Here is a 24,124-nt window from a genome sequence, read left to right as displayed (position 1 = left end):
AAGCACAGCTTGCACTTCAAGCAAGGCAGAACCTTTGTCAGTGCATGATTTTCTGGTACATCAATTACACTGAAGCACACGACGAAGCCCTACTCTACTAAAATGGAGGAATTTGAAGCCCTTTTGCTTAACCTATAACAACTTCCTGAAAACCACAGAGGCATGGTGCTGGAATTGCAGCCTGGGCATATTGATCCTCCTGAATCTGAGGTTGGACCTTCCTCTCCTGAACCCCTGAATAGACTACCAGAGAGGCTCAGGAGTGTGATCTCCCAGTAGTTGGAACACATCCTGCGTTCCCCCTTTTTAAATGGAGGGACCACCACCACCCCAGTCTGCCAGTCCAGTGGAACCGCCCCCGATGTCCATACAATATTGCAGAGCCGCGTCAGCCAACACAGCCCTGCGACATCCAGAGCCTTAATGAACTCTATGTGGATCTCATCTACCCCCTCAGCCTCAGGAGAGTCTCCGTGTTTTTTTGACCACCTCAGTGACCTCAGCACCAGAAATTGGAGAGCCCAATCCAAAGTCCGCAGACTCTTGCTTCCTCACTGGAAGACGTGCCGGTGAGCTTGAGGTCTTCAAAGTACTTCGCCCACCGATCCACAACGTCTGAGTAGAAGTCAGCAGCATACCATCTCCACTATAAACAGTGTTGGCAACACACTTCTTTCCCTTTCTGAGGCTCCTTGAAGCCATACGGAAGTCTTGCTCCATGGCCTCACTGAACTCCCATGCCTAGGCTTGTGTCTCTGCGACCACCCGGGTCAAATTCTGCTTGGCCCGCCGGTACCCATCAGCTGCCTCTGGGGTCCCACAGGCCAAAAAGACTCAATAGGACTCTTTCTTCATCTTGACAGCATCCCTAACCTTCTGTGTCCACCAGCGGGTTTGAGGATTGCCACCACGACAGGCACCGACAACCCTGCAGCCGCAGCTCCGGTCGGCTGCCTCAACAGTGGAAGCATGGAACGAGGTCCACTTGGACTCATTGTCCCTCACCTCTCTTGGAACATTTTGGAAGTTTTGTGGAAGGTGGGAATTGAAACGTTTTCTGACAGGAGACTCCGCCAGACGTTCCCAGCAGACCCTCATAATACGTTTGGGCCTGCCAGGTCTGACCAGCTTCCTCCCCCACCACTGAAGCCAACTCACCTCAGTTGACAGTTCCGCCCCTTAATTAGATTCCATTTTTTTAAAATAAAGTCCCACCCCTGATTTCATTATAAATTTCTGAATTTGGCCTGTTTGTTTTTATTTTTTGCCAGATGACAGATTCCGTTCAGTGATCGATGATGCCTGGTGGTTTGGGACCATCGACTGTCAGGAGCCCTACCAGCCAGAATACCCAGATAGCCTCTTCCAGTGCTTCAAAGTCAGGTAAACCACAATGGTGACCACATCAGCATCAGGTGATATACCAGCTTAGTAAAGCTTATTTAAATTCAGGCACATCACCGGGCAGCCTGGTGCTGCTGCAGAATTTAATGTAAATGTACATTTATGTTCCTGAATTAAATCTGCATTATAAATCCTTTAAAGAATAATTTCCAACTAAAATTTATTTTTATTTACCAGTTTTGAATATTTAATTGATTTGTCTGAATAACTTTAGTTGATGTCTGATTTTAACACGGAGTGAGATTTAAGTGTTCAAAAAAAGGTTCCGCTTCAGAAATTTTGTTCAGCTGATGTTATTGGTGACATTTTAGCATACAAATAAGGTGAAAAATATTTACATATCGGCAATGAAAGTCGACCCAAAAACTCAGCAGCACATACCTGTCATCGGCTGACCGTGACCTCCAGATATCGGTATTGGTAATAGAATTACCAATATCGGTCTGCTATTACTGGGCATTGCACCAAATTAAGATTTAAAGCTGCTTTCCTGGGTTTTCCTTTCAGAAATCTGTAAAAGTGATTATCTTATCATGTACTGTGATAAAATATAAGCGATACATCTTTTTTTTTTTTTTTTTTTTTTTGCTGAGCATGCCCTCTGCCCCGCAGAGCTCCGTGCAATAGGAAACTGAGCGCCGACCAGAACGAACCAATAGCGTTAGACTACAGCTTACATGCTTCAAATTTAAGGAATACCTCAGCTGATGCGGAGTTGATGATCTTTTAACGGACAAGTAAGTCTCTAAAATATAAAAATATGAGAACCCAACATGACATGAGAATAATACTCGTAAAACGTGTTTTAGCTCTTTTTGTTGGCTACAGAAGCACATTTATAAACAGAAACATGAAGTCACGATCTTAAACAAACAGAGCAACAGACTTTTTGTGTGATATGCTTGTCAGCCACTAGATGGTGCCATCGGATAAGAGAAATACTCCGGAAAAAAACTTTGTTACAACCCAGGTGTCTAGGGGGCCTGGGGTAACATGGAGAACGTGTGACACAAATGATAATTAACTCATTCGCTGCCAGCGTTTCCTGATCACTAAAGCCCTTCGCTGCCAGAATTTCTCACAGTTTTTACTGTTTTTTTTAAGAGTCACAGAATGTTGCACGCTAGGATGATGTCGATGCCAAAACAATCAAAACAAAGCGGAGACTCACCTCTTACATCAGGAATAATTCGCGTGTTTCGAGCGTTATCCGTTCTTCCATAATCCGATGTCAAATTGTGATCGGCAGACGCGTTTCCTGTTTGCATTTCTCTTTTTTTACAGGAATGGCCCAAAATGATATCCTAACACATGGATTTTCTGCTTTCTGATCATGTGATGTGTGTAACGATTAAATTTACATATTATTTAATGAACCATAAAATGTGAGATTCCATATGAAATGTGAAATCAATCCTATGGATCTTTGGATAACTTAAACCAGACGATTGGAACTTTTTATTGCTGGGATTATGTAACCACTTCGTATTAACTCAGAGACAAAAGAAACAGAGTCAAGTTTTAAAAGTTTAAAGATTTAATACTAAACAAATTAAAACAACACTAACTTTAAACACTAAATGTATTGTGTAACTAAGGTGACGTGAGATGGAGAATGGTGTAGTGTGGATTGTTGTTCAGAACCAACAAATCCGGAGAAACGATTAGTTCTGTTGGGAGTGAAGATGATGTCTTCGCACTAATCTTTGGTTTAGAGATTTATAACACACATTAACACGCCATTCTGTCGGCCTACGTACCCTTTCAGAAGTCCCCGTTAGATCAGGAATGTCGAGGTCCAGCTTGACCCTCTCTGGAACCGAAGCCAGTAGGAAAAACAGCGGTTGCCGACCAGACTAGTCTTGAGATACTTCTGGGTCACGACAGTTTTTTTGGCCTCTAACAAGACCCAAAACGGGGTCGTGATGGTTCAGCTCTTATTCTGAAAGAAACCGTTGCTTGGTTGGTAAAGTGCAACAGATTTATCCAGCTTGTCGTTGGTTCTTTCGGCTGAAGAGGAAAGTTACGGATTGGCCACTTCGACAACTTCTCTAGAAAGCTTTGAACTGACGTTAAAGATGACGTGGGCATAGTTTCATACTTCGGATGTTTTGATTCATGGTCGATTCAAAAGAGGACATATTACTAAGCACCGCCAAAACCACTCCTCCGTCAGATCTGGAAGATTCTGATTGGATCAGTAAAAGCAATGTGTCATGTGACTTAACCTTACGTGTAATCAGTCTCTAGTGGAAACATTTAAAGTTAGATTACTTATTATATTCTGTAGGATTATAATATCAAGTAATTAATATGTTCATTTCACAAATTGGTTCAAATTTTATTATTGACTAACACTTTGTTTGATTAGCTTATTAAAAATAGAGTTCGTTGATTTATTAAAAAGAAAGAGTCCTTTGTCTTCATTCTTCTCTTGAGCTGGAAAGGAGAAACGGTTTAGAAGCAGAGCATGAGACCTTGAGCAATATCCCATGCAGATTAGTTCTTGCTGCGGAGAGGGGGAAAATGACTTTTAGGTGGAAAACAGTCATTTCATTCTGGTACATGTGTGACGTATGCGGTTGAAGATCGGCTTCAGAGCTGAGATGTTTGTTCTCTCAGTGCGGGGGCTCGTTCCGATGCCCAAACAGTAAAAAAAAAATGCAAATGACGACTTTAGTCATCATTGGCAGTGAATGAGTTAAAGAAAGGCTTTTCTTTTTTTGTTGCTTATTCAAGTGGCAAAAGCAAATGATAGAACAGAAACAGGTCTTTGCCCCAGTGACATCCAAAATTAGCACAAGAGCTCAGATTATCAAAAGTTAATACAGAAAATACCAATTACTCTAACGAGAGCAAGGGTGAGCAGACAGGCCTAGTCTGCAGGCATGCTCCTCAGATGCAGCATCAATGAGGGAAATAAAAACGCACAGAAAAATGAACACAACACAAAAGGCTACAGCCGTAACGAGCTTTAACAGCCGGTTAAATTCAGAGATCATAACTGATTGAACTTCAGAAATGTTGTGCATCAACTGATGTCATTAGTAACATTTTAGTATGCAGATAAGGTGGAAAATGTCTAGGTGTCAGCCATGAAAATCGGCTCCACATATCTGTCATCAGCTGAGCCTGACCGCTATCATTTATTCCCCCTTCTAACCTGCATTGATGCTTGTTATGTCGTTTTTGTTTGATTTCAGCAGCTTGTTCTTGTTTCCAACAGATGGGACAATGGAGAGACTGAGAAGCTGAGTCCCTGGGATTTAGAGCCTATTCTGGATGATGGTAAAGACTAGCTTTTATCCACGCCGGGGATATAGTGTAGTTTTTTAATGCTTCATCCCTGTGCCTGCAGCTGAGGAGCCGGAGACCGAGGGAGGCGGCATCCCGGTGACGGCAGAAGAGATGAAAGAACTGATGTATAAGCCTTTACCTGGGGAGTGGGGCGAGAGGAGCAGGGATGAAGAGTGTGAACGCATCATCTCTGGCATCGATCAGCTCATTACTGTCGGTGTGTTTACAGATGCACTTAAATCACACTTTTTCATTTACTGCTGGCTTGTTTTCATCATCTACATTATTCCTGTGAGTTACAGAGATTACAGGTCCGTTTTCTGGTCCGGTGGACTTGGTTCAGTATCCCACCTACTGCACCGTCATCGCCTATCCCACCGATCTGGGCACTATCAAGCTGCGTCTGATGAACAGGTTCTACAGGTCAGTTTTACTTTAGACGCGCTCTCTTCACCTTTGGAGTGTCTCAATTCTTGTCCTTTGTGCTCCTCAGGCGCCTCTCTGCTTTAATCTGGGATGCCAGGTATATTGCACATAACGCTCGCACCTTCAATGAGCCGAGGAGCAAGATTGCACACTCTGCCAAAATCATCTCGCATGTCCTCCAGAAATTTGTCAAGTACGTGTTAATAAAAGTCTATAATGAGCTATGTGATAAGTTATAAGAAAATGTGTCATTTATATAAATTCTGCTTTAAGTTGACATGTTTTCTCTTAGTTGTTGTTTTTTTGTTTGTCTCCAGTAATCCGAGCTGCACAGATATCATGGAGATTTACAACGCTGTGGAGGACATGGACGAGGACGATGAGGCAAGTCTGGATGAATTAGCGAGCATTCGGGCAACGTCTGGGGGTGGGGTTGTTTGTTGTAGTAAACACACGGTGCATGACAGATCTGGGTGTTACCGAATTTACCAAAAACCTTCAACCTTCGACTGCAGGCTTCAGAAAGAACAGATCTTTGTAATTTGGTTGGATCAAAATAAAATTGGTGAAGTTGTAAGCAGCTATAGTGTTTTCTGTCCGAGTTGTGAACGAAGTTAAAGAACTGTGGCTTGGGCCTTTAGGAGGAAGACACTGAAGCACCTGGAACATCTTCAGGACACAGACTGCGTCAGGTAGGACAAAAACCAAAGACGCTAACGTAGAAACATTCAAACTCCTTCTCACCACCCTGGGACTGTTTTGTAAGATGCTCTAGAAATGAGAATTTAATAGTTTTTGTTCATCTGCAGCACTCTGTGGAGGTGCTGCCAGACAGAGATGCCTGGAAAGAGCAGTGCAAGAGTCTGATAAATTATATCTTTGACTGCGAGGACTCAGAACCATTCCGACAGCCGGTGGATCCTGAGAACTATCCGGTTAGTTGAAGTCAGACCACACTTTGTTTTGAGCTACGAACCCGGCGTTGTCTAATCCCAGTTTTGTTTACATTTCTAGGATTACTTTGACATCATCCACACACCAATGGACTTTGGCACAGTGAAAAGAACCCTGGAGGAGGACGGCTACGAAAACCCCGTCGAGCTGTGCAAAGACACACGCTTAATATTTGTCAACGCTAAAGCGTACACACCCAACAAACGTTCCAAGGTAGCAGCTAATTTCATTTAAAGAGGCACCTCCTCTGGCTTTGAATGTGAGAAACGTTCTGAATCGGGGTTTTCACTTTTGGACCTGATGCATGCTTTCGTCTCTTCTAGATTTACAGCATGACTTTGCGACTCTCGGCCTTCTTCGAGGATAAGATCAGAAATATCATTTCAGAGTACAAAACTGCCATCAAAAGCAGCAACAGACTCCGCCGCAGTCAGAGGTTTCGCACGAAAACGCAGCAGCCAGATCAGCCCTCTAGCGCTTCGAGGTTGTTTTTCTTCCTTCGGCTAATCTGCTTTTTTTCTGTTTCACACCACTGATAGAATAATCATAACCTGAGTTTTCTTTTTAAATAAATGTTTTTCTCCCTCCCAAGTCATAAAAAGCCTGCTGTCAAAACTCAGGAAAAACTGGAGTCTGTATTCCTAACCAAATCTACCTCAGCCAAAGTTTCGGTTCCTGAGAGAGCCAGGAGGAGTCGGAGCAGCAGCTCAGGCCACAGCTCCTCGGAGGAGGACTCCAGCTCCAAAGCGGCCTCGTCTACACCTGGTACTACCTGTTGCTTGGATCAATGTGTTCAGTGTATGCCGACTTGTTCACAAACACGAGCGTTCCTTTTACTGATGTTTAATGTGGTCTTGCATCTTTACACCACAAGAACACCGTAGAACTAATGAAAAGCATAAATTATGTACAAATTATTAACTTACTTGCTTTAAGTTTGCTAAAATATAGAATTAAAAAAATAAAGAATAAACATACGGCTTTGGCCTGCTAGTAGACAAACCGGTAGACTTGTAAACGCTTAACTATCTTCTGAAATGTCCTTACTTGGCACAAATTGGTCCGTTCGAATCAATAAAATCTCTGAAGTTACGAGTAACAGGAAGTGAAGTCACAGCGCTCTTCAACAGAACTTATCGAATAAACCAATTAAAAATTACCATTATTAATTCTGGGCACTCGTAAGTGCCACAAAGTGTATTGAAAACAAGAAATATAAAAGTTTAAATTAACATGTAAAACTTTCTAGCACATTCGCAAACCACAGTGACATCTAGTGGTGAGACTTTGAACAAAACGTAATGCCGTTACTCAGCGGCTGCGTAAAAAAACCCCTTTGTTGTGGAGGGAAACGTTGCTGTTGCTATTCATATATGAATGTTCATTTTATTAATTTTGCAGAATCTGTAAGTGAACCTAATGATTCAGATGAAGAGACGCGACCCGGTTCATCAAAGCAACATCACAAACAGAGGAAGACTGTGAGAGTTACAAGGAGCAAACATTCCAAGAAGAGGAAGAAGAAGAAAGGTAAGAAGAGATGTTTGCCCCAAAAAACTCCCAAAGCCTTTGATGTTTTTAAATTGAAAACAAAATATAACATTCCTGTGGAAATGTTGTTTTTGCTAGCTGCCGAGAGTGACAGTGACGATGACGAAGAGGAGTCTGAGAGTAAAGGTGGAGAAGGGAAATATGGAGGGGCGTCCTCCCAGTCTTCAGAAGGTCACTATCCCAGCAGGAGGACGAGGTTGAGCAGAAACAGAGCTGCTGGAGACAGAAATCCAACTGATTTGTTTTCAGAGAGCAGAGTGGAAATAAACGGCCACAGTAGCAAGGCGTCAGGCCGGGAGAGGCGTCCCCATGGGAACTCTCCCCAGGAGCGGAAGGTGACCACCCACAGGTACCTCAAAAGGAAGACGGCAAGGGCTGCTGTTAATAAGATGAAACTCCTCGAAGCATCTGATGAAGACTTTGAAGAGGAGGGCACGGAGCAGAAGAAGAGACCTAAACGGAGCAGCAACCGTCCTCACCAGCTAGCTCGTACCAGCAAATGGGCTGCGGTGATCCAGAGCAGCTCAGATGAAGAGTCGTCATTAAGTGGTACGTAAGGATAGAATCTTAGAACACCCAAGGTTATGCTGATGTGCGTTTTACAACTTACCTTCATTTGAGACTCTTTAGTTAGCATAATATCGATCTTAGCATCTCTGGCTAGTTCACAGAGCCTTGCAAAGAGACATTTGCTCATTCTGCAAAGAAAGCCTGATAAGACTAAGGTATTCTGCATTTAAAAGAAAATCTTAGTACTTCTGGTAAAAAGCATTTGGTTCTCGAGCTGCACTGTTTTTGACACAAATTTAGTGAGAAGCATTTAGCATCTGCTTAAGTTAAAAGCTTCTGCAGGACTTTTGCCTTTGCAAGAATATAACTCAGCCTCTCTGCCAGTAATGAGTCTCAGACTCGTCGTTGTCGTCTTCCTCCGCTTATCCGGGTCGCGGGGGCAGCATCCCAACTAGGGAGCTCCAGACCGTCCTCTCCCCGGCCACCTCCACCAGCTCCTCCGGCAGGACCCCAAGGCGTTCCCGCACCAGATTGGAGATGTAACCTCTCCAAAGTGTCCTGGGTCGACCCGGGGGCCTCCTGCCGGCAGGACATGCCCGAAACACCTCCCCAGGGAGGCGTCCAGGAGACATCCTGACCAGATGCCCAAACCACCTCAACTGACTCCTTTCGATCCGGAGGAGCAGCGGTTCTACTCCGAGTCCCTCCCGAATGTCCGAGCTCCTCACCCTATCTCTAATGGGCTCGACACACGGGAGGTGACAAACGACCGCGATCAGCGAAATTTGTCGGTGTCGCTTTTATTACCTGACACACGGGAGGCGATCCGCAGTAGCGGCAAAGCAGTCTACGCGTTCTGTTCCATGGCGAAATTGAAACTTCTGTTGTTTTGCTTGGCTGTGTCAGGTTCAATTCAATTCAAAAATACTTTATTAATCCCAGAGGGAAATTGATTGCTGTAGTAGCTCAGAATAATAATAATAATCAAGTCATCAAAGAGTTATTGGATATTACAATGGCTGTTGGCAGGAAGGATCTAGCGGTCAGTGTTGCAGCGAAACTGAAGAAGCCTCTGACTGAAGACACTCTTCCGTTGTCGGACAGTATTGTGAAGAGAACGCTCAGGATTGTCCATAATTTTCTTGATTCTCTGGAGAATCCTTCTTTGCATTATCTCCTCCAGCGGTTCCGAAACTGCCGAAACTCTGGCTGAGCCCTTGAAAGGGCTTGGAGTTCCTCCATCTTGTTGGCCAGTGATCTCACATTGCCCATTATGATCGATGGAAGAGATGGTTTGAATTTCCTCTTTCCCTGTCTCCGTTTTGCTCCCGCTCTGCACCCACGCTTCTTGCGTTTTATCTCATTTGGGATTTGTGGCTTCAGTTGAGGAATTATTTCAACCTTTCCAATGTTAATCAGCTGCTCCCGATTGTAAACCAGCTTGTTGCCATGGTTACGCATCATAACAAATGCTCAAAAAGTGGAAAAAAGCTTAAAAAAATAGCAGTAAAAATCCTCCAAGCTCCACAGCACCAGAAACAGAATAGGAAAGTGTCCAAAAAATACAGTTTTTCTTGAGAAACTAGAAGAAAAATGCCCAAGAAAAGGCAAAACTTACATATAGTCAACAGAGCTACTCCAACATGCAGCCACCCAGAGCAGCGCAGTTCCAGAATGGAGGGAATTAAGGTTATTTAAGCGGTTCAGAGTTAATAAAATGGTAGATATGTTTCACAAGGTGCTGCTACAGTTATGAGAAATCTTACTTCTGATTTTACTACATAAAACATAATGATAATCAACTTCTCCTTCATGTTTGCTTGGAGATGTACGGAGCATCCTGTCCGCTCATTGGTCAGTGAATGAAACCTCAGTTGATTGGTCCTCATCCGAGCGACAGCGATGAAAAGTTGAAAATATTTCAACTTTCTGGGATCGCGTCGCTGGGTCGCCTGTGCACGACACTTGCACGAGCGCAAAATTTCACACGCATGTTTTTCGCGTTTCGTTTGGTAGGAGGGAGACCCGCGATTATCGCTTTGTCGCCATGTCTCATTGAAAATGAATGGAGGAGAGGCGATGTCGCCTCCCGTGTGTCGAGCCCATAAGGCTGAGCCCGGCTACCCTACGGAGGAAACTCATTTCAGCCGCATGTATCCGCGATCTCGTTCTTTCGGTCATTACCCAAAGCTCATGACCATAGGTGAGGACTGGGGCGTAAATCGACCGGTAAATCGAGAGCCTGGCTTTCTGGCTCAGCTCCCTCTTCACCACGACAGATCGGCTCAGCGTCCGCATCACTGCAGATGCTGAACCAATCCGCCTGTCGATCTCCCGATCCCTCCTACCCTCACTCGTGAACAAGACCCTGAGATATTTAAACTCCTCCACTTGAGGTAGGACCTCTCCCCGACCCGGGAGTTGGCAAGCCACCCTTTTCCGGTCGAGAACCATGGTCTCAGATTTGGAGGTGCTGATCCTCATCCCAGCCGCTTCACATTCGGCCGCGAACCTACCCAGCAAGAGCTGAAGGTCAGAGCTGGATGAAGCTAGGAGGACCACATCATCCGCAAAAAGCAGAGACGAGATTCTCCTGCCACTAAACTCGACACACTCCACACCACGGCTGCGCCTAGAAATTCTGTCCATAAATTTAATGAACAGAACCAGTGACAAAGGGCAGCCCTGGCGGAGTCCAACCCTCACCGGGAACAGGTCCGACTTACTACCGGCCATGCAGACCAAACTCACGCTCCTCTGGTAAAGGGACTGGATGGCCCTTAGCAGAAAGCCACCCTCCCCATACTCCTGGAGCGTCCCCCACAGGGTGCCCCTGGGGACACGGTCATAAGCCTTCTCCAAATCCACAAAACACATGTGGATTGGTTGGGCAAACTCCCATGCCCCCTCCATCACTCTTGCAAGGGTATAGAGCTGGTCTACAGTTCCACAGCCAGGACGAAAACCACATTGCTCCTCCTCAATCTGAGATTCAACTATCGATCGGACCCTCCTCCTCTCCAGTACCTTGGAGTAGACCTTTCCAGGGAGGCTGAGGAGTGTGATCCCCCTATAGATAGTAGGAACACACCCTCAGGTCACCCTTCTTAAAGATGGGGACCACCACCCCGGTCTGCCACTCCACAGGAACTGCCCCCGATGACCACACAATGTTGCAGAGACGTGTCAACCACGACAGCCCTACAACATCCATAGCCTTGAGATACCCAGGACGAACCTCATCCACCCCCGGGGCTCCACCGCTGTGTAGTTGTTTGACTATCTCAGCAACTTCTGCCCCTGAGATTGGACAGTCCATCCCCAGGTCTCCCAGCTCTGTTTCCTCCTCGGAATGCACGTAGGTGGGATTGAGGAGCTCCTCAAAGTATTCCTTCCACCGTCCGACTATAGCCCCAGTTGACGTCAGCAGCTCCCCATCCCCACTGTAAACAGTGTGAGCGAGTTGCTGCCTTCCTCTCCTGAGGCGCCGGACAGTTTGCCAGAACCTTTGGAGCCGATCAATAGTCTTTCTCCATGGCCTCACCAAACTCCTCCCACACCCGAGATTTTGCCTCGGCAACTGCCACTGCTGCACCCCGCTTGGCTATCCGGTACCTGTCTGCTGCCTCCGGAGACCCACAGACCAGCCACGCCCTGTAGGCCTCCTCCTTCAGCCTGACAGCTCCCCGAACCTCTGGTGTCCACCAGCGGGTACGGGGGTTGCCACCACGATTGGCACCGGCCACCTTGCGACCACAGCTAGCAACAGCCGCCTCAACAATTGCAGAGTAGAACAAGGCCCACTCGGAGTCAATGTCCCCCACTGCTCTCGGGACGTGGTCAAAGCTCTGCCGGAGGTGGGAGTTGAAGACCGTCTTAACAGGTTCTTCTGCCAGGCGTTCCCAGCAGACCCTCACTATGCGTTTGGGTCTGCCAGGTCTACGCGGCATCTTCCCCTGCCATCTGATCCAACTCACCACCAGGTGGTGATCAGTTGACAGCTCCGCTCCTCTCTTCACTCAGGTGTCCAAAACATACGGCCGCAGGTCAGATGATACGACTACAAAGTCTATCATCAACCTGCGACCTAGGCTGCCCTGGTACCAAGTGTACCGATGGGCATCCTTATGTTCGAACATGGTATTCGTTATGGCCAAACTGTGGCTTGCACAGAAGTCCAATAACGAAACACCACTCGAGTTCAGATCAGTCAGACCGTTCCTCCTAATCACACCCCTCCAGGTCAAGCTGTCATTGCCCACGTGAGCATTGAAGTCCCCCAGCAGGACAATGGAGTCCCCTGATGGAGCACTATCTAGCACTCGTCCCAGGGACTCCAGAAAGGGCAGGTACTCTGAACTGATATTTGGCCCATAAGCACAAACAACAGTCAGGACCCATTCCCCAACCCGAAGGCGCAGGGAAGCTACCCTCTCGTCCCCCGGGGTAAACCCCAACACACAGGCAGAGAGTCTTGGGGCTAACAAAATGTCAACCCCAGCCCTCCGCCTCTCACCCGGAGCAACTCCAGCAAAGGAGAGTGGCCAACCCTTCTCAAGGACTTGGGTTCCAGAGCTAATGCTATGTGTCGAGGTGAGTCCGACTATATCTAGCCGGTACCGCCCAACCTCTGCCACAAGCTCCTGCCCCATGGGCAGAAGCCTGGCCACCAGGCGCTCGCTCACGGGCCCCAACCCCAGGCCTGGCTCCAGGGTGGGACCCCGGTAACCCTCCGGACCGGGTACTCAAACTCCTTGGTAGTTCATCCATGAAAGATCCTATGAACCATTCTTTGTCTCACCCTTCACCTAAGACCAATTTGTCATGGGAGACCCTACCAGGGGCACAAAGTGCCCCAGACAACATAGCTCCTAGGATCATTAGGGCACTCTAACTCCTCCACCACGATAAGGTGACGGTTCAAGGAGGAGGAGTCTCAGACTGTTCTATAAAAAACTGCTGTGGTAAAATCTTGTTGCTGCTGTTCATTTACATTTATTAGTTCGGCTCACAACCAGTTACACATTTAAATCAAGGCCTTGTTTTTTTCTTTTAATCGGAAAATAAGAATACGCAGGTGGAGGAAGCACAAAATGAATCGGATGATTGAGAAACGTTATCCTGAACCAGGAGGAGTGACTTTGTTTCTCATCCATTAACACCTGCAGCTCACTCTGAGAACATTTATTTTCTCCTTGTCAACTTCATTGTTTTTGCATTGAAATCAGACCTGAAGTCTAGTTCTGACTGCTCCAATCTGCACCAGAATAATGGCATTTGTGTGAATCAGATGACGAGAAGCAAATTACAGGAGGAATAAGACAAAATTCCTTCTTTTATTGTTTTTAGGTTCTCAAAACACCAAGAAATCCAGTGAAGAATCCAAGGGTGAGGATGGTGTTGATGACACCGATGCTTCATCGTCCTCTGAGATTAAACTAAACGGAAACTCAAAGTTCCTCCCACAGAAGACCAAGACGAGGGGAAAAGGTGAAAAAGTGTTTAGAATAGACACGTTTTCCTTTTTGTTGCTTTTCTCAGATGGAGATTTTCTTGTTGGTTCTGCAGAAACGTTGTCCCATGTGAACGGGCATGGTGGAAAGCATCACCAGAGTAACTCGGAGCAGGACGAGACTACAGCCGTTAGCTCTGGGGAGGAGGATCAGAAACCCTCTAGAAGCACAGCAACCACTTCAGCCAGAAATAGTAGGATTGTTAGTGAAGAGGACGAGGACGCGGAACGCCAGACCACTCGACACAAACCTCCTGTGAGCTCCGATAAAGAGAACAATTCCCAGAACCATTCACGCCAAAATGGGAGAAATGTGGAAAAATGTCTCCACGGGGACTCAAAGAAAAAAAGGAAAGTTTCTCCTTCAAAAAGCCAAGACAAACAAAAATCCGCCTCGGCTACGGAACTGGATGGTGCAGGTTCAGAAGATGTCAGCGATTCTTCAACAAGGTTCAACCTGCAGAGGAAAGGAGCGAAAAAGAAGGAAATGGAAAAACACGACTCCAGTGATGCATCTGACTTTGAAACAAAGAGGCCAACGAGAAACAAAAATAAACGGCTTCACTGCAGCACCTCTGCTTCAGAGAGTTCTGGGCAGGAGTACAAACCCAGCAGGAAACTGAGGAGGAAACGCTCCACTGGATCTTCAGACGAAGAGTCGGAACATTCTGACGACCTTTCAAACAGACGGCCCAGACTCCGAGCTCTACCGAAAAAGAAATACATCATTGACAACTCTCTTTCTGAGGAAGACTCTGCTCCAACAGCCCGGCCTAGACAGAGAAATGGAAACAAGAGAGTCTTAGAACCACCGGAAGTGCGGTACAACACAAGAACATCTAAGAAAACTTCTCCAGGTGAGGGCAGGAATCCGCTCTCCTCAAAGAGGAAACGGATTTACACCTCAGATTCTGAGGAAGAGGAGGATGGAGACGGGGATCCGGTAAAACAGAACAATAAACACCGCAGGTCAGGCTCTCTAACACACTCTGAAAGGGAATCCATAAAAGACTCATGTGACGACGAAGGCAGCAGCTCTTCATCTGGCTCCAGTCAGGAGGAGGAGGAAGAGGAGGAGGAAGTCAGTCGATCGAGGAGGAAGAATATGAGGCAGCCAAAGCCTAATAGAAGGAAAAGCTACAGCAGCAGTCGACACAGCTCCGACTCAGAGAAGGAGCAGTTGTCTTCAGCCTCCGAAAACTTCTTTTCCAGCTCAGGGTCCCACAGCAGTCCAAAGAGGAGAGTTCGAGCAGGGATTGGTGAAAGGGCCGCAGGCCGCCAGCTCAGGCGGCGCCACCAGAGAGCCGCATCCAACAAAGAGGAAGACAGCGATGCGACGTATGGCAAAGCGCAGAGGAAGGTACGAGTCAACACCAGGAACCGCGGGAAGCGGACGGTGAATTACCAGGACAGCGAATGATGACCCGGTGGGTGTTCGCTGAAGAGGTTAAGGACACAACGCTATGGTAGCAGCACTGGAGTCCTCGATACAACGCTGTGAATCTGTTTCATTCAGGGATATTTATATTTTCTATGAAAAACATGTTTATAGATGTTATACACATTCAAGCATCTGAACTGCTGGTTTTCCTACAGACATGAGCAGAACACCCCCCACCCCCTACCGCTTGTTGCAGTTTGAGCGGCGGAACAGCCGCTCCGGGGAAATCTCGTCAGCTTGGGTGCTACCTAATATACCTCTCTGTTTAATCAAGCATATTGCTGGCTTGCACTAAGGAACACTGTCATGAGGTATTTAATACACTAGTTTTGCATTAGAAACTCAGGGGTCAGCTAAGTTTACTGTTGTCTTGAGACATGCAGTTTTAGAGCGAAGGGAATGATGAGAAACTGTTTCAGATGGGCGCGTCTGAGCACGCGGCCTGGAACGAACATGACTACAGCACTCCTTTGTAAATCCACACTTAAAGCTTGACTGTATTGTGAGATGTGAGCCAAATAAACAAAAACAAATTCTCTTCCCCACACTTTTTTTTCCTCTTCTTTTTTCGATCCGTTTGTATTCTAGTGCGTAATGTAAATATGTGGTCAAGAGTGAAATTGTCTAAACAGCTTGACGATCAGTCTGTAACAGTGTTTATTTAAATTTAGAGGGGTTTTTGTTACGTTTATCTGATAAATTTTTTATGTTTTATATTTTTTGTCATGTTATAATTTGGTAAGGTTTTTTTTTTTTTTGCCAAGTACAAATAACCAAAAGTACTTTAAACAAAATACTGATTTCTCATATTGGGAAGACCTTTCTATTGTTTTGTGTTACTTTCAGTGTTAAATTCTTTTCCAGAGTTGACTTAAACTTGTTGCCAGTCATGGGTTGTTTTTGTTTGAAGTTTCTAAAAATAGTCACTTAATGACTATTATCATCCATGTTTTTTTCATACTACACCTTTAATAAAACAATGACCGTAAAACTTGATTCAATGTGGTTGTGGAGTGCAATGAATGAGTTGTTCCTTCTGCTAATATAGATGAACTCGAGGTGCTTTCTGTGTCGGTCTGAATATCACCCATGTGAACTGAAGATGCTTTGATTGTAATGTTAAGAAAAAATGTTGCAATAAATTTGGGCGGTTTTAGGAGCATCTTTTGTTGCTCCTCAAGGCCTTGAAACACAGCTGTGTTTTAGTTTTACTTTTAAGCTAAAAACGAACATTGTTAATAATTCAGACCTGGTTCTGGTCCTCGAAGTTCCCTATCCATCATGTTTTAGTTGTTTCCATGCTCCTAAATATAAGGTGCATCTTTGCAAAAACTGTTTTCAAAAGTTATTCAGTAGAAAATATTGAGAAATGTCTCAACGTGTGATAACACATCAAAATATTTTTAAGAACGGGTTTTGTGTTGCAGATGTTTTTTAATCACTCTTGCCAGTCAGACAAGATTTAGCCAACCAGTTGTAATACCACGAAATGGCCACAAGAGGGAGTACTGTATACTCATGTCTTTTCCAACTTACCCATGAAATGCGGGTAGCTCAGGCGGTAGAGCGGGTTGACTCATGATCGGAGGGTCATGGGTATGATTCCGGCTCCCACCAGGGGTATCCTGCTGTTGTGTCCTTGGGCAAGACACTTCACCCAGACCCAACTTGCCTGGTGGTCAGAGGGGCCGACGGCGCCAAATGGCAGCCTCGCCTCTGTCAGACCTCCCCAGGGCGGCTGTGGCTACAAGTAGCTTACCATCACTAGCAGTGTGTGAAAGCGTCTTTGGGTGTCTAGAAAAGCGCTATATAAGTTCAATGCATTATTATTATTATTATTATTATTATTATATTTTATCCGTTAATTCCATTATTGTCATTGCTGAGGAATGTTTAGTTCTAAACCCATATTGTTCATTGCTCAAAGTATTGTTTTTTCGATGAATTTATCCAACCTTTTTCAAAATACAATTACTTTTGAGAGCTGCGCCTTAAAGAAAAACGGAACGATTTGGTGGAGAAACATTTTCACTGAGGAACGCATTTGGATATAACACGCGGAAGTCCGTTTTGTTTAGCATAGGCATGAATATGTAGACCAGTCATACGATTCTTCGCTTAGTTATGGAATAAACTGATTTAGTAATGTGTTTTTTAAAGTTCGTGATTCCTAGTTTGATTACCTCTATTAATAATCTGAACGTAGGAGTACAAAGAAATATGCTTTTATTTTGAAGTTTGATTAACCTACCACCATGATCGTTTCTGTACGACCTCTTTTCGCACTTTCGACATAAACAGTTTACCAAGTCTGTTACTTAGAATTGCTCAAAATGAAACAGTATTTTGAAAAGGCATACCGATTAAATACCAACTTACTTCATTAATTTTCTAGTGTTTTTCTGACGAAAACATCACGGGTTTCAGATATTTCGAATCTGCTTGATTAGCCTGTTAGCCACTATGCTTCATGATACATTTACTTGGAGGACAGGTGCTCCTCATGCGTGAATAAAAAACAGCCTCTGCTTTACCTGTGAAGTAACGTATGGAATGTGTTTAAGTTGTTTGAATGGGCTAAGTACATTTACGGCTTTTGGAAACAGACGAAAGATAGGGCTAATATTTAGCATGTCCTCCGTCAGACACTTAAAGCTGCAGTAGCCTTTCTCAGGAGTCAGGACTCGACTGACTTGGAGAAGATTTAGTTCAGAATGTCTGCACGTAAATGTCTGGTTTACCTGGTAAAACACAGGAAGTTATGGGCGCATTTTCGGAGGAATGTCACCACTTGGTCACCAGTTGGAGCTGCTTTTAATGCCAAACCTCACAGGAGACTGGACCTCTTCGAGAAAAACGTGGTTTGTATACCAAACTTGTAGTGTCAGTAAAAGAAAACAAGATTACTGGACATGGGCTGCTGCTGTTACATTTCCATCCTGTGTGTGATGTGTGTGTTTACAGGGGTTGTTTGGTGTCCCAGAGCTCACCTGTCCTGCAGGTTTCCAGGTAGCCTCAAAAACAGCCCTGAAGAACACTGAGCTCCTGCTGGGAAGAGCTTGTTCCTCCTCTCAAGGTGTGGAAACGGTGGAGTGTTTTGACCAGCTCTCAGATGGGTTGTGTAAAGTGGCCGATCTGGTGAGTTTAAGCGCCCAGAATGTTGGGAGGGAAAAAGCCTTCTTCGCATGCAGGAACTCCCGGATTGCAGATTATTTCCAATAACTTGCTTTTGGCTTGAATTTGAGTATTATTATTATTATAATTATAAGAGGAGACAGTGCATGTTGTTGATGTGTGTTGGCTTGTGTTCATAGGGAACTCTTATTCAGTTAAGCAGGAGAATACAAACTGGTATAATTGGATATCTTAACCAATTAAAGGATGAATTAGGTGTTACCAGTATATCCACTAATACTCGCTTAACACTGAATTTGCACCCATGTTAATCTGCTGTTAACCAGAAATAAGTTGGTTAAAAAAATCCGCCCACACTACAAGACAACATTGAGTTAATGTATCTTATTAACCAGGAATTTATGTTGATGGGGGTTCATTTAATGAATATGAAGAGAAAAACTTAATGGAAGACTAATATTTTCTATTCTACATAAAAAGTTTGTAATTATTCTTTATTTTTACATTTTTTGTTAGATCTACAAAAAATTTGAACACAAAAATGTAAATATCTGAATCATCTGGTCAAAAGTCCACCATTCCAGATCTGCAGTCGAGTCATGCGTTGGACACCCCTGCTTTAACCTGTCACCTTAGCATGTCCTTCCTTCCATCTGTGTAAATAATACAAGGTTTGCTGTTTTTCCTCATGTGCAGGCAGACTTCATAAAAGTGGCCCATCCAGACCCGGCGTACCGCGAGGCTGCTGAGAAGACCTGCATAGAGATCGGCACAGTGGTGGAGAAGTAAGGACGCTCATGATGCACCTAATGCTTCTTTACAAATAATTCTTATGGCTTTAATGTGGGTCAGTGAAGAATTCTGGCCCAGACTTGAGACATATATTTAACTTGTAGATGATAATGTGTTCCAGCCTGAACACGGACATTGAGTTGTGCAAGAGTTTGAAGAATTTGCTAGATGACCCAAAGGCTGTGGCTCAGTTGGACTCTGACACAAGGTAGGCTTGTTTTTTGTGTCGTTAAGCTTTTGGGCTCTGCACAGGGATGTGCTTAAGTTCGAACTCCACATAATTCCTTTATATTTCCCTTCTAAAATGCCAGACTTTTGTGAATTGTTTAGAAGTGGTTTTGACCAGTAGCTCTTCTGAAGAACTTTTCAAAGCTTTCCTTCGGTTTTTGCCAGCTATTTTTCCCATCTCAGTTCAGTCATCATATCTGTTTTCCAACAAATGTTTTTTATGATGGGAATAGTTTTGCTTTCACTTAAGTTATTAATTTGAAGAGCAAAATGCTTCCAAACAGATAGCATCTGTCAACACACAGCACAACTAAAATACACACAGAAAGTTGGATCAAATTAAATTCAGATTAACGAATCAGATAAAAGGTTAGGCTACAGTGCAGAAGGTGCAGCATGAGAAACAGTCATTCAGTGGCTGATGAATGCATGAAAGTTTTCCATTTTGTTTTAAAAGTTACTAGAGTTGGGGCACATTTGAGGTCATAAGGAAGGTGGTTCCATCTGTGTGCAGCATAGTAGCTAAAAGCAGCTTCTAGCAAAGAGATTTACAAAAAGCAGGCTCAACTTATAACCAAGGTTATAAGGTTGCTGTAATCAAACCTTTACTTAAGAAGCCTTCTCTGGATCCAGATGACCCAATGAATTATAGACCAATATCTAACCTTCCGTTTTTATCTAAAGTCCTGGAGAAAATAGTGGCCATCCAAGTATGTGAGTATTTAAACACTAATGCTCTGTTTGAGGAATTTCAGTCTGGTTTTAGAGAGTATCACAGCACTGAAACTGCATTAGTGAGAGTTACAAATGATATTCTCATGGCCTCAGATAAGAAACTTGTGTCTGTTCTCTTGTTAGATCTCAGTGCTGCTTTTGACACAGTTGATCACAATGTTCTTTTAGAAAGACTTGAACATGTTGTAGGGATCAAAGGAACAGCGCTAGGCTGGTTTAAATCCTACCTGTCTGACAGATTTCATTTTGTAAACGTACATGACAATTCTTCTTCATACTCCAGGGTTACTTGCGGAGTACCACAGGGTTCAGTGCTTGGACCAATTCTTTTTACTGTATATATGCTCCCAATTGGTAAAATCATTAGACAGCATGGGATAAACTTCCACTGTTATGCTGACGATACTCAGTTATATTTATCCATTAACCCTGATGAACCTAATCGGTTGGGTAGATTACAGGCTTGTCTTGAGGACATAAAAATTGGATGACTCAAAACTTTTTGCTTTTAAATCAAGACAAGACTAAAGTTCTCTTCTTTGGACCAGAAATCCAGAAAGGAAATTGCTTAGTCAATCACCCGACCTGAACGGCATTAAATTAGTCTCCGAGAACAAAGTAAGGAACCTTGGTGTTATCTTTGACCAGGACATGTCATTCAAATCCCAGGTTAAACAGGTTTGTAGGATTTTCTTTTTCCACCTTCGGAATATTGCTAAGATTAGAAGCATCCTTTCCAGGAGTGATGCTGAAAAACTAGTTCATGCATTTATTACATCAAGACTGGATTACTGTAATTCATTACTCTCAGGAAGTCCACAGAATGTAGTTAAAAGTCTTCAGCTTGTCCAAAATGCTGCAGCTAGAGTTCTGATGAGAATAAAAAGAGAGATCATATCTCTCCTGTCTTAGCTTCCTTACATTGGCTACCTGTTAAATTCAGAATAGATTTTAAGATCCTTCTTCTCACATATAAAGCTTTTAATAATCAAGGTCCATCATACATCAGTAATCTGATTGTTCCATACGTTCCTAACCGAGCACTTCGCTCTCAGACTGCAGGTTTACTGGTGGTTCCCAGAATATCTAAAAATAGGATGGGAGGCAGATCTTTTAGTTATCAGGCTCCTCTCTTGTGGAACCAACTCCCAGCTTTAGTCCGTGAGGCAGACACCTTGTCTACTTTTAAGAATAGGCTTAAAACATTTGTATTTGATAGGGCCTATGGTTAAAATCTGATGTTAGCCTAGATCTGGACAAGTGGGGGAGTAGAGGGAGGTGGAGTGTACAGTCGGTAAAGACGGTTCTCCCTTGCCCTGCCTCCAACATGCCTCCATCTAAAAGGCTAGGTTATCCAGAGTTATCTCTGTAGTTATGCTGCTATAGGCTTAGACTGCTGGAGGATACACTGACCACTTTTCACACTACTACTTTCTTCTATTCCTGCTATCTCAGCTGTTAACTTTATAAGTGTTTTTCTTCCCAGAAGAAGCTACAATGATGTTCTGCTGAGCTGTGATGGCCTCATGGAGGGGTCCATCTGCTTGAACACTGCTGCTAACCATTTAAACATTCTCCTTCTCCTGATAATAACATTTTACTTTCCTTGACATTGAATGTGCTACTACTAGTTTACCCGTTTAATTATAGATTCACTAAATACAATAAAGTTTATCTCTCACCAAATAGAATGATTACTAAGAAATCACAATGTAACCATAGAAACACCACTTTGTATATATATGGTGTGTGGGTGGGTTGGTGTGTGTGTGTTTGTCTGCTCTGTCTTCTCGATCCCCAGTGAGTCGTGGTGGATGGCTGCTTATAATGAGCCAGGATTCTCTGGAGGTTTCTTCCTGTTAAAAGGGAAATTTCCTTTCCACTGTCGCTAAATGCTTGCTTAGTATGAGGATAGCTGTAAAGTCACTGACACTAGTCAGTGACTTGATGCAATTTGCTGGGTTCCTTCTATAGCAAACGTTTTACTGATTGGCTTAATGAACTGGCCTGTATTGGAATGTTTACTGTGTGAAGTGCCTTGAGATGACTCTCGTCGTTATTTGGCACCTTGTAAGTAAACTTGTATTGAATTGAATAATCGGATGCAAAAACTGGACTTGTGATTGAGACTAGTTTACTCTTCTAAAGCACATCGTGAAGGGAGCTAAGACTTTTGCACAGTACTGTGTAGAACACGTTTAGAGGATTTTAATAATCACATTTAGTAATGTGCAGAGCTTATTTATATTGAATGTTTGCTTGTTTTTCAGGCGAGTGGCAGAGTTGTTCATGTTTGACTTTGAAATTAGTGGAATTCATCTGGATGACAAACTGGTGAGTTTTGCTTAAATGGTATGAAACCTTAACTTGTGTGAATTCCAACAACACTTCAGTTACACCTTTACCTTGGTCTTGCGTTTCCTGCAGAGGAAAGAGGCTGTCAGTCTTCACGTGAAGCTGCTGGATCTAAACAATGAGTTTCTGGTCGGATCCCACATGCCCAACCGCATCGCAAAGTCTGCTATTCCCGACCATCTGCATGTGCACTTTGCAAATGAGGGAAGCTTCATTCAAATTGGTGGATTACACGCAGACTCTCCTGATGATCTAGTAAGTGTGAACACTCAAACACTTCCCTAGTTGCCCAGCAGGTGGCACTCAGGTCATATTTCAGATTAGGAGGATGGATTTTTGTAAATTAACTTAGAAATGCTCACTTTCAAAAGGATGCAACTTTGATTCTCATTGCAAAATCTAAATTATTTGAACATATCTCCATATTAACGTACATATTTTTTATTTTGTATCCATGTTTATTTTTTACGTTTTTATTTCCTCATTTATTTGTCTGTATAGTAAGTTCTTTGTTGTCTTCTCTCTATTGTGCAGCTGCGAGAGATCGCCTACAGGATTTACCTTTATCCCAACTCAGATCTGATGGAGTGTCTGGAGGAGCTGCTGAAATGCAGATACAAACTGGCCAAACTGGTGGGCTATGAGACCTACGGACACAGAGCTCTGAAGGGAACCATGGCCAAAACACCAGGTTGATTCTCATTCAGGCGTTTTAACATTTTAAGTGTTTTCTTTTCTGCATTTTTTTAATGTTTTTTTTTCTTCTGTCTGCAGAAACAGTGATGAGTTTTCTGCAGCTGTTAACAGACAAGCTGTCGGATAGGTATGGTCTTCTTTGTGTCTTTAAAGGGACTTTACGGAGTTTTGAATTTTTATGCTCACGATTGCCCCCTCAGGCCAAAAGCGTAACGGCAGCTTCAATAGTAGGCTCGTGCACGAGGCGCGCATGCTGTACGTGCACACTCCTTAACGAAACATAATATATAACAGCTGAGACAGTCCCTTGTGTGTGTGTGTGTGTGGCCCAGAGGACAGGAGAACGCGCAGCTAATTAATTAAATAATTTGGTTCTGTACCTTTCTCTTCAGCACAGCTGACAAAAGTTTAAGATGGGTCAGTCCTCCTGCATGCTCAGATCATTCCCTTCCCTTGCTTGAAAAATTGTTCCAAAATGAAAGTTGAACCCACATCTTTTTTATCTGTGAATTCAATGCCGTTCGGCGAGTCTCAAATAAAAATTTGGGCATCTTACTGTAAAAAAATATACCATTAATGTAAAAAAGAAACTCTAAATAAACTATGTTGACATCCAGAATCGAACTCGGGTCTTCTGCAGGAGAGTCTGACGTCTTACTAGGTGAGCTAAACCACCAGTGACATCTTTTGCATCTGTAACATTTATATTCTTGATGACAGCTGAAACAACGTTCAAAGAATGGTTTGGAGCAAAAATGGCTATTTTGTTGCTAATTTGCAGGAAATATCTAGAAGAGAGTTCTACAGAAAGTAGCAAAAGGGTCCTCAGAAATGTAGCTATGTTCATCACTAGGCGTTAGGAACAGCAACAAAGACTAAAGCTACGGATAGCATACGGGCTATGCCTGAGCGTGAACGCGCATGAAGCAGCCTGCTCGACCCGAGCAGCTCTCTTTTTCTGTGATTTTAAAGAAAAACAGGCAATCACAGTAAAAATGCCAGGGCTCATTCTACAGGACCAGGGCATTGCAGGAGAATGTATGAAGAAGAATTTTATTATTTCTATACATGTTTTGTTTGTCAAACTT

General features: G+C 43.8%; 2 protein-coding genes across 3 annotated transcripts in view; both read left to right on the top strand.

The window, feature by feature from the left end:
- Nucleotides 1-15,263, top strand: part of brwd1 (bromodomain and WD repeat domain containing 1) — a 39,054-nt gene extending 23,791 nt beyond the window's left edge. The window contains exons 29-44 of one of the 2 annotated variants that reach the window (XM_015951974.3): nt 1,272-1,383; nt 4,631-4,692; nt 4,763-4,918; nt 5,004-5,124; nt 5,195-5,320; nt 5,445-5,511; nt 5,769-5,819; nt 5,937-6,062; nt 6,142-6,294; nt 6,405-6,565; nt 6,674-6,846; nt 7,483-7,611; nt 7,711-7,803; nt 7,882-8,181; nt 13,492-13,632; nt 13,711-15,263. In XM_015951974.3, the coding sequence (XP_015807460.3) occupies nt 1,272-1,383; nt 4,631-4,692; nt 4,763-4,918; nt 5,004-5,124; nt 5,195-5,320; nt 5,445-5,511; nt 5,769-5,819; nt 5,937-6,062; nt 6,142-6,294; nt 6,405-6,565; nt 6,674-6,846; nt 7,483-7,611; nt 7,711-7,803; nt 7,882-8,181; nt 13,492-13,632; nt 13,711-15,074 (3,335 nt within the window). In that variant the 3' untranslated portion in view covers nt 15,075-15,263. Of the gene's footprint in view, nt 1-1,271; nt 1,384-4,630; nt 4,693-4,762; nt 4,919-5,003; nt 5,125-5,194; nt 5,321-5,444; nt 5,512-5,768; nt 5,820-5,936; nt 6,063-6,141; nt 6,295-6,404; nt 6,566-6,673; nt 6,847-7,482; nt 7,612-7,710; nt 8,182-13,491; nt 13,633-13,710 lie in introns of both variants that reach the window. The other variant, XM_015951973.3, reaches the window with a different exon arrangement.
- A 2,316-nt stretch (nt 15,264-17,579) lies between these two features.
- The window catches only part of LOC107380675 (mitochondrial intermediate peptidase), a 46,900-nt gene continuing 40,355 nt past the window's right edge, over nt 17,580-24,124 (top strand). Inside the window, exons 1-8 of the mRNA XM_015951975.3 lie at nt 17,580-17,956; nt 18,060-18,233; nt 18,927-19,015; nt 19,144-19,230; nt 22,256-22,319; nt 22,413-22,595; nt 22,875-23,031; nt 23,115-23,163. Of these exons, the coding sequence (XP_015807461.1) occupies nt 17,810-17,956; nt 18,060-18,233; nt 18,927-19,015; nt 19,144-19,230; nt 22,256-22,319; nt 22,413-22,595; nt 22,875-23,031; nt 23,115-23,163 (950 nt within the window). The 5' untranslated portion in view covers nt 17,580-17,809. The remainder of the gene's footprint in view (nt 17,957-18,059; nt 18,234-18,926; nt 19,016-19,143; nt 19,231-22,255; nt 22,320-22,412; nt 22,596-22,874; nt 23,032-23,114; nt 23,164-24,124) is intronic.

Source organism: Nothobranchius furzeri, chromosome 13, assembly GCF_043380555.1.
Source record: "Nothobranchius furzeri strain GRZ-AD chromosome 13, NfurGRZ-RIMD1, whole genome shotgun sequence".
In the NCBI taxonomy this organism is placed as follows: domain Eukaryota; kingdom Metazoa; phylum Chordata; class Actinopteri; order Cyprinodontiformes; family Nothobranchiidae; genus Nothobranchius; species Nothobranchius furzeri.
This window is presented reverse-complemented; position numbering and strand designations above follow the sequence as displayed.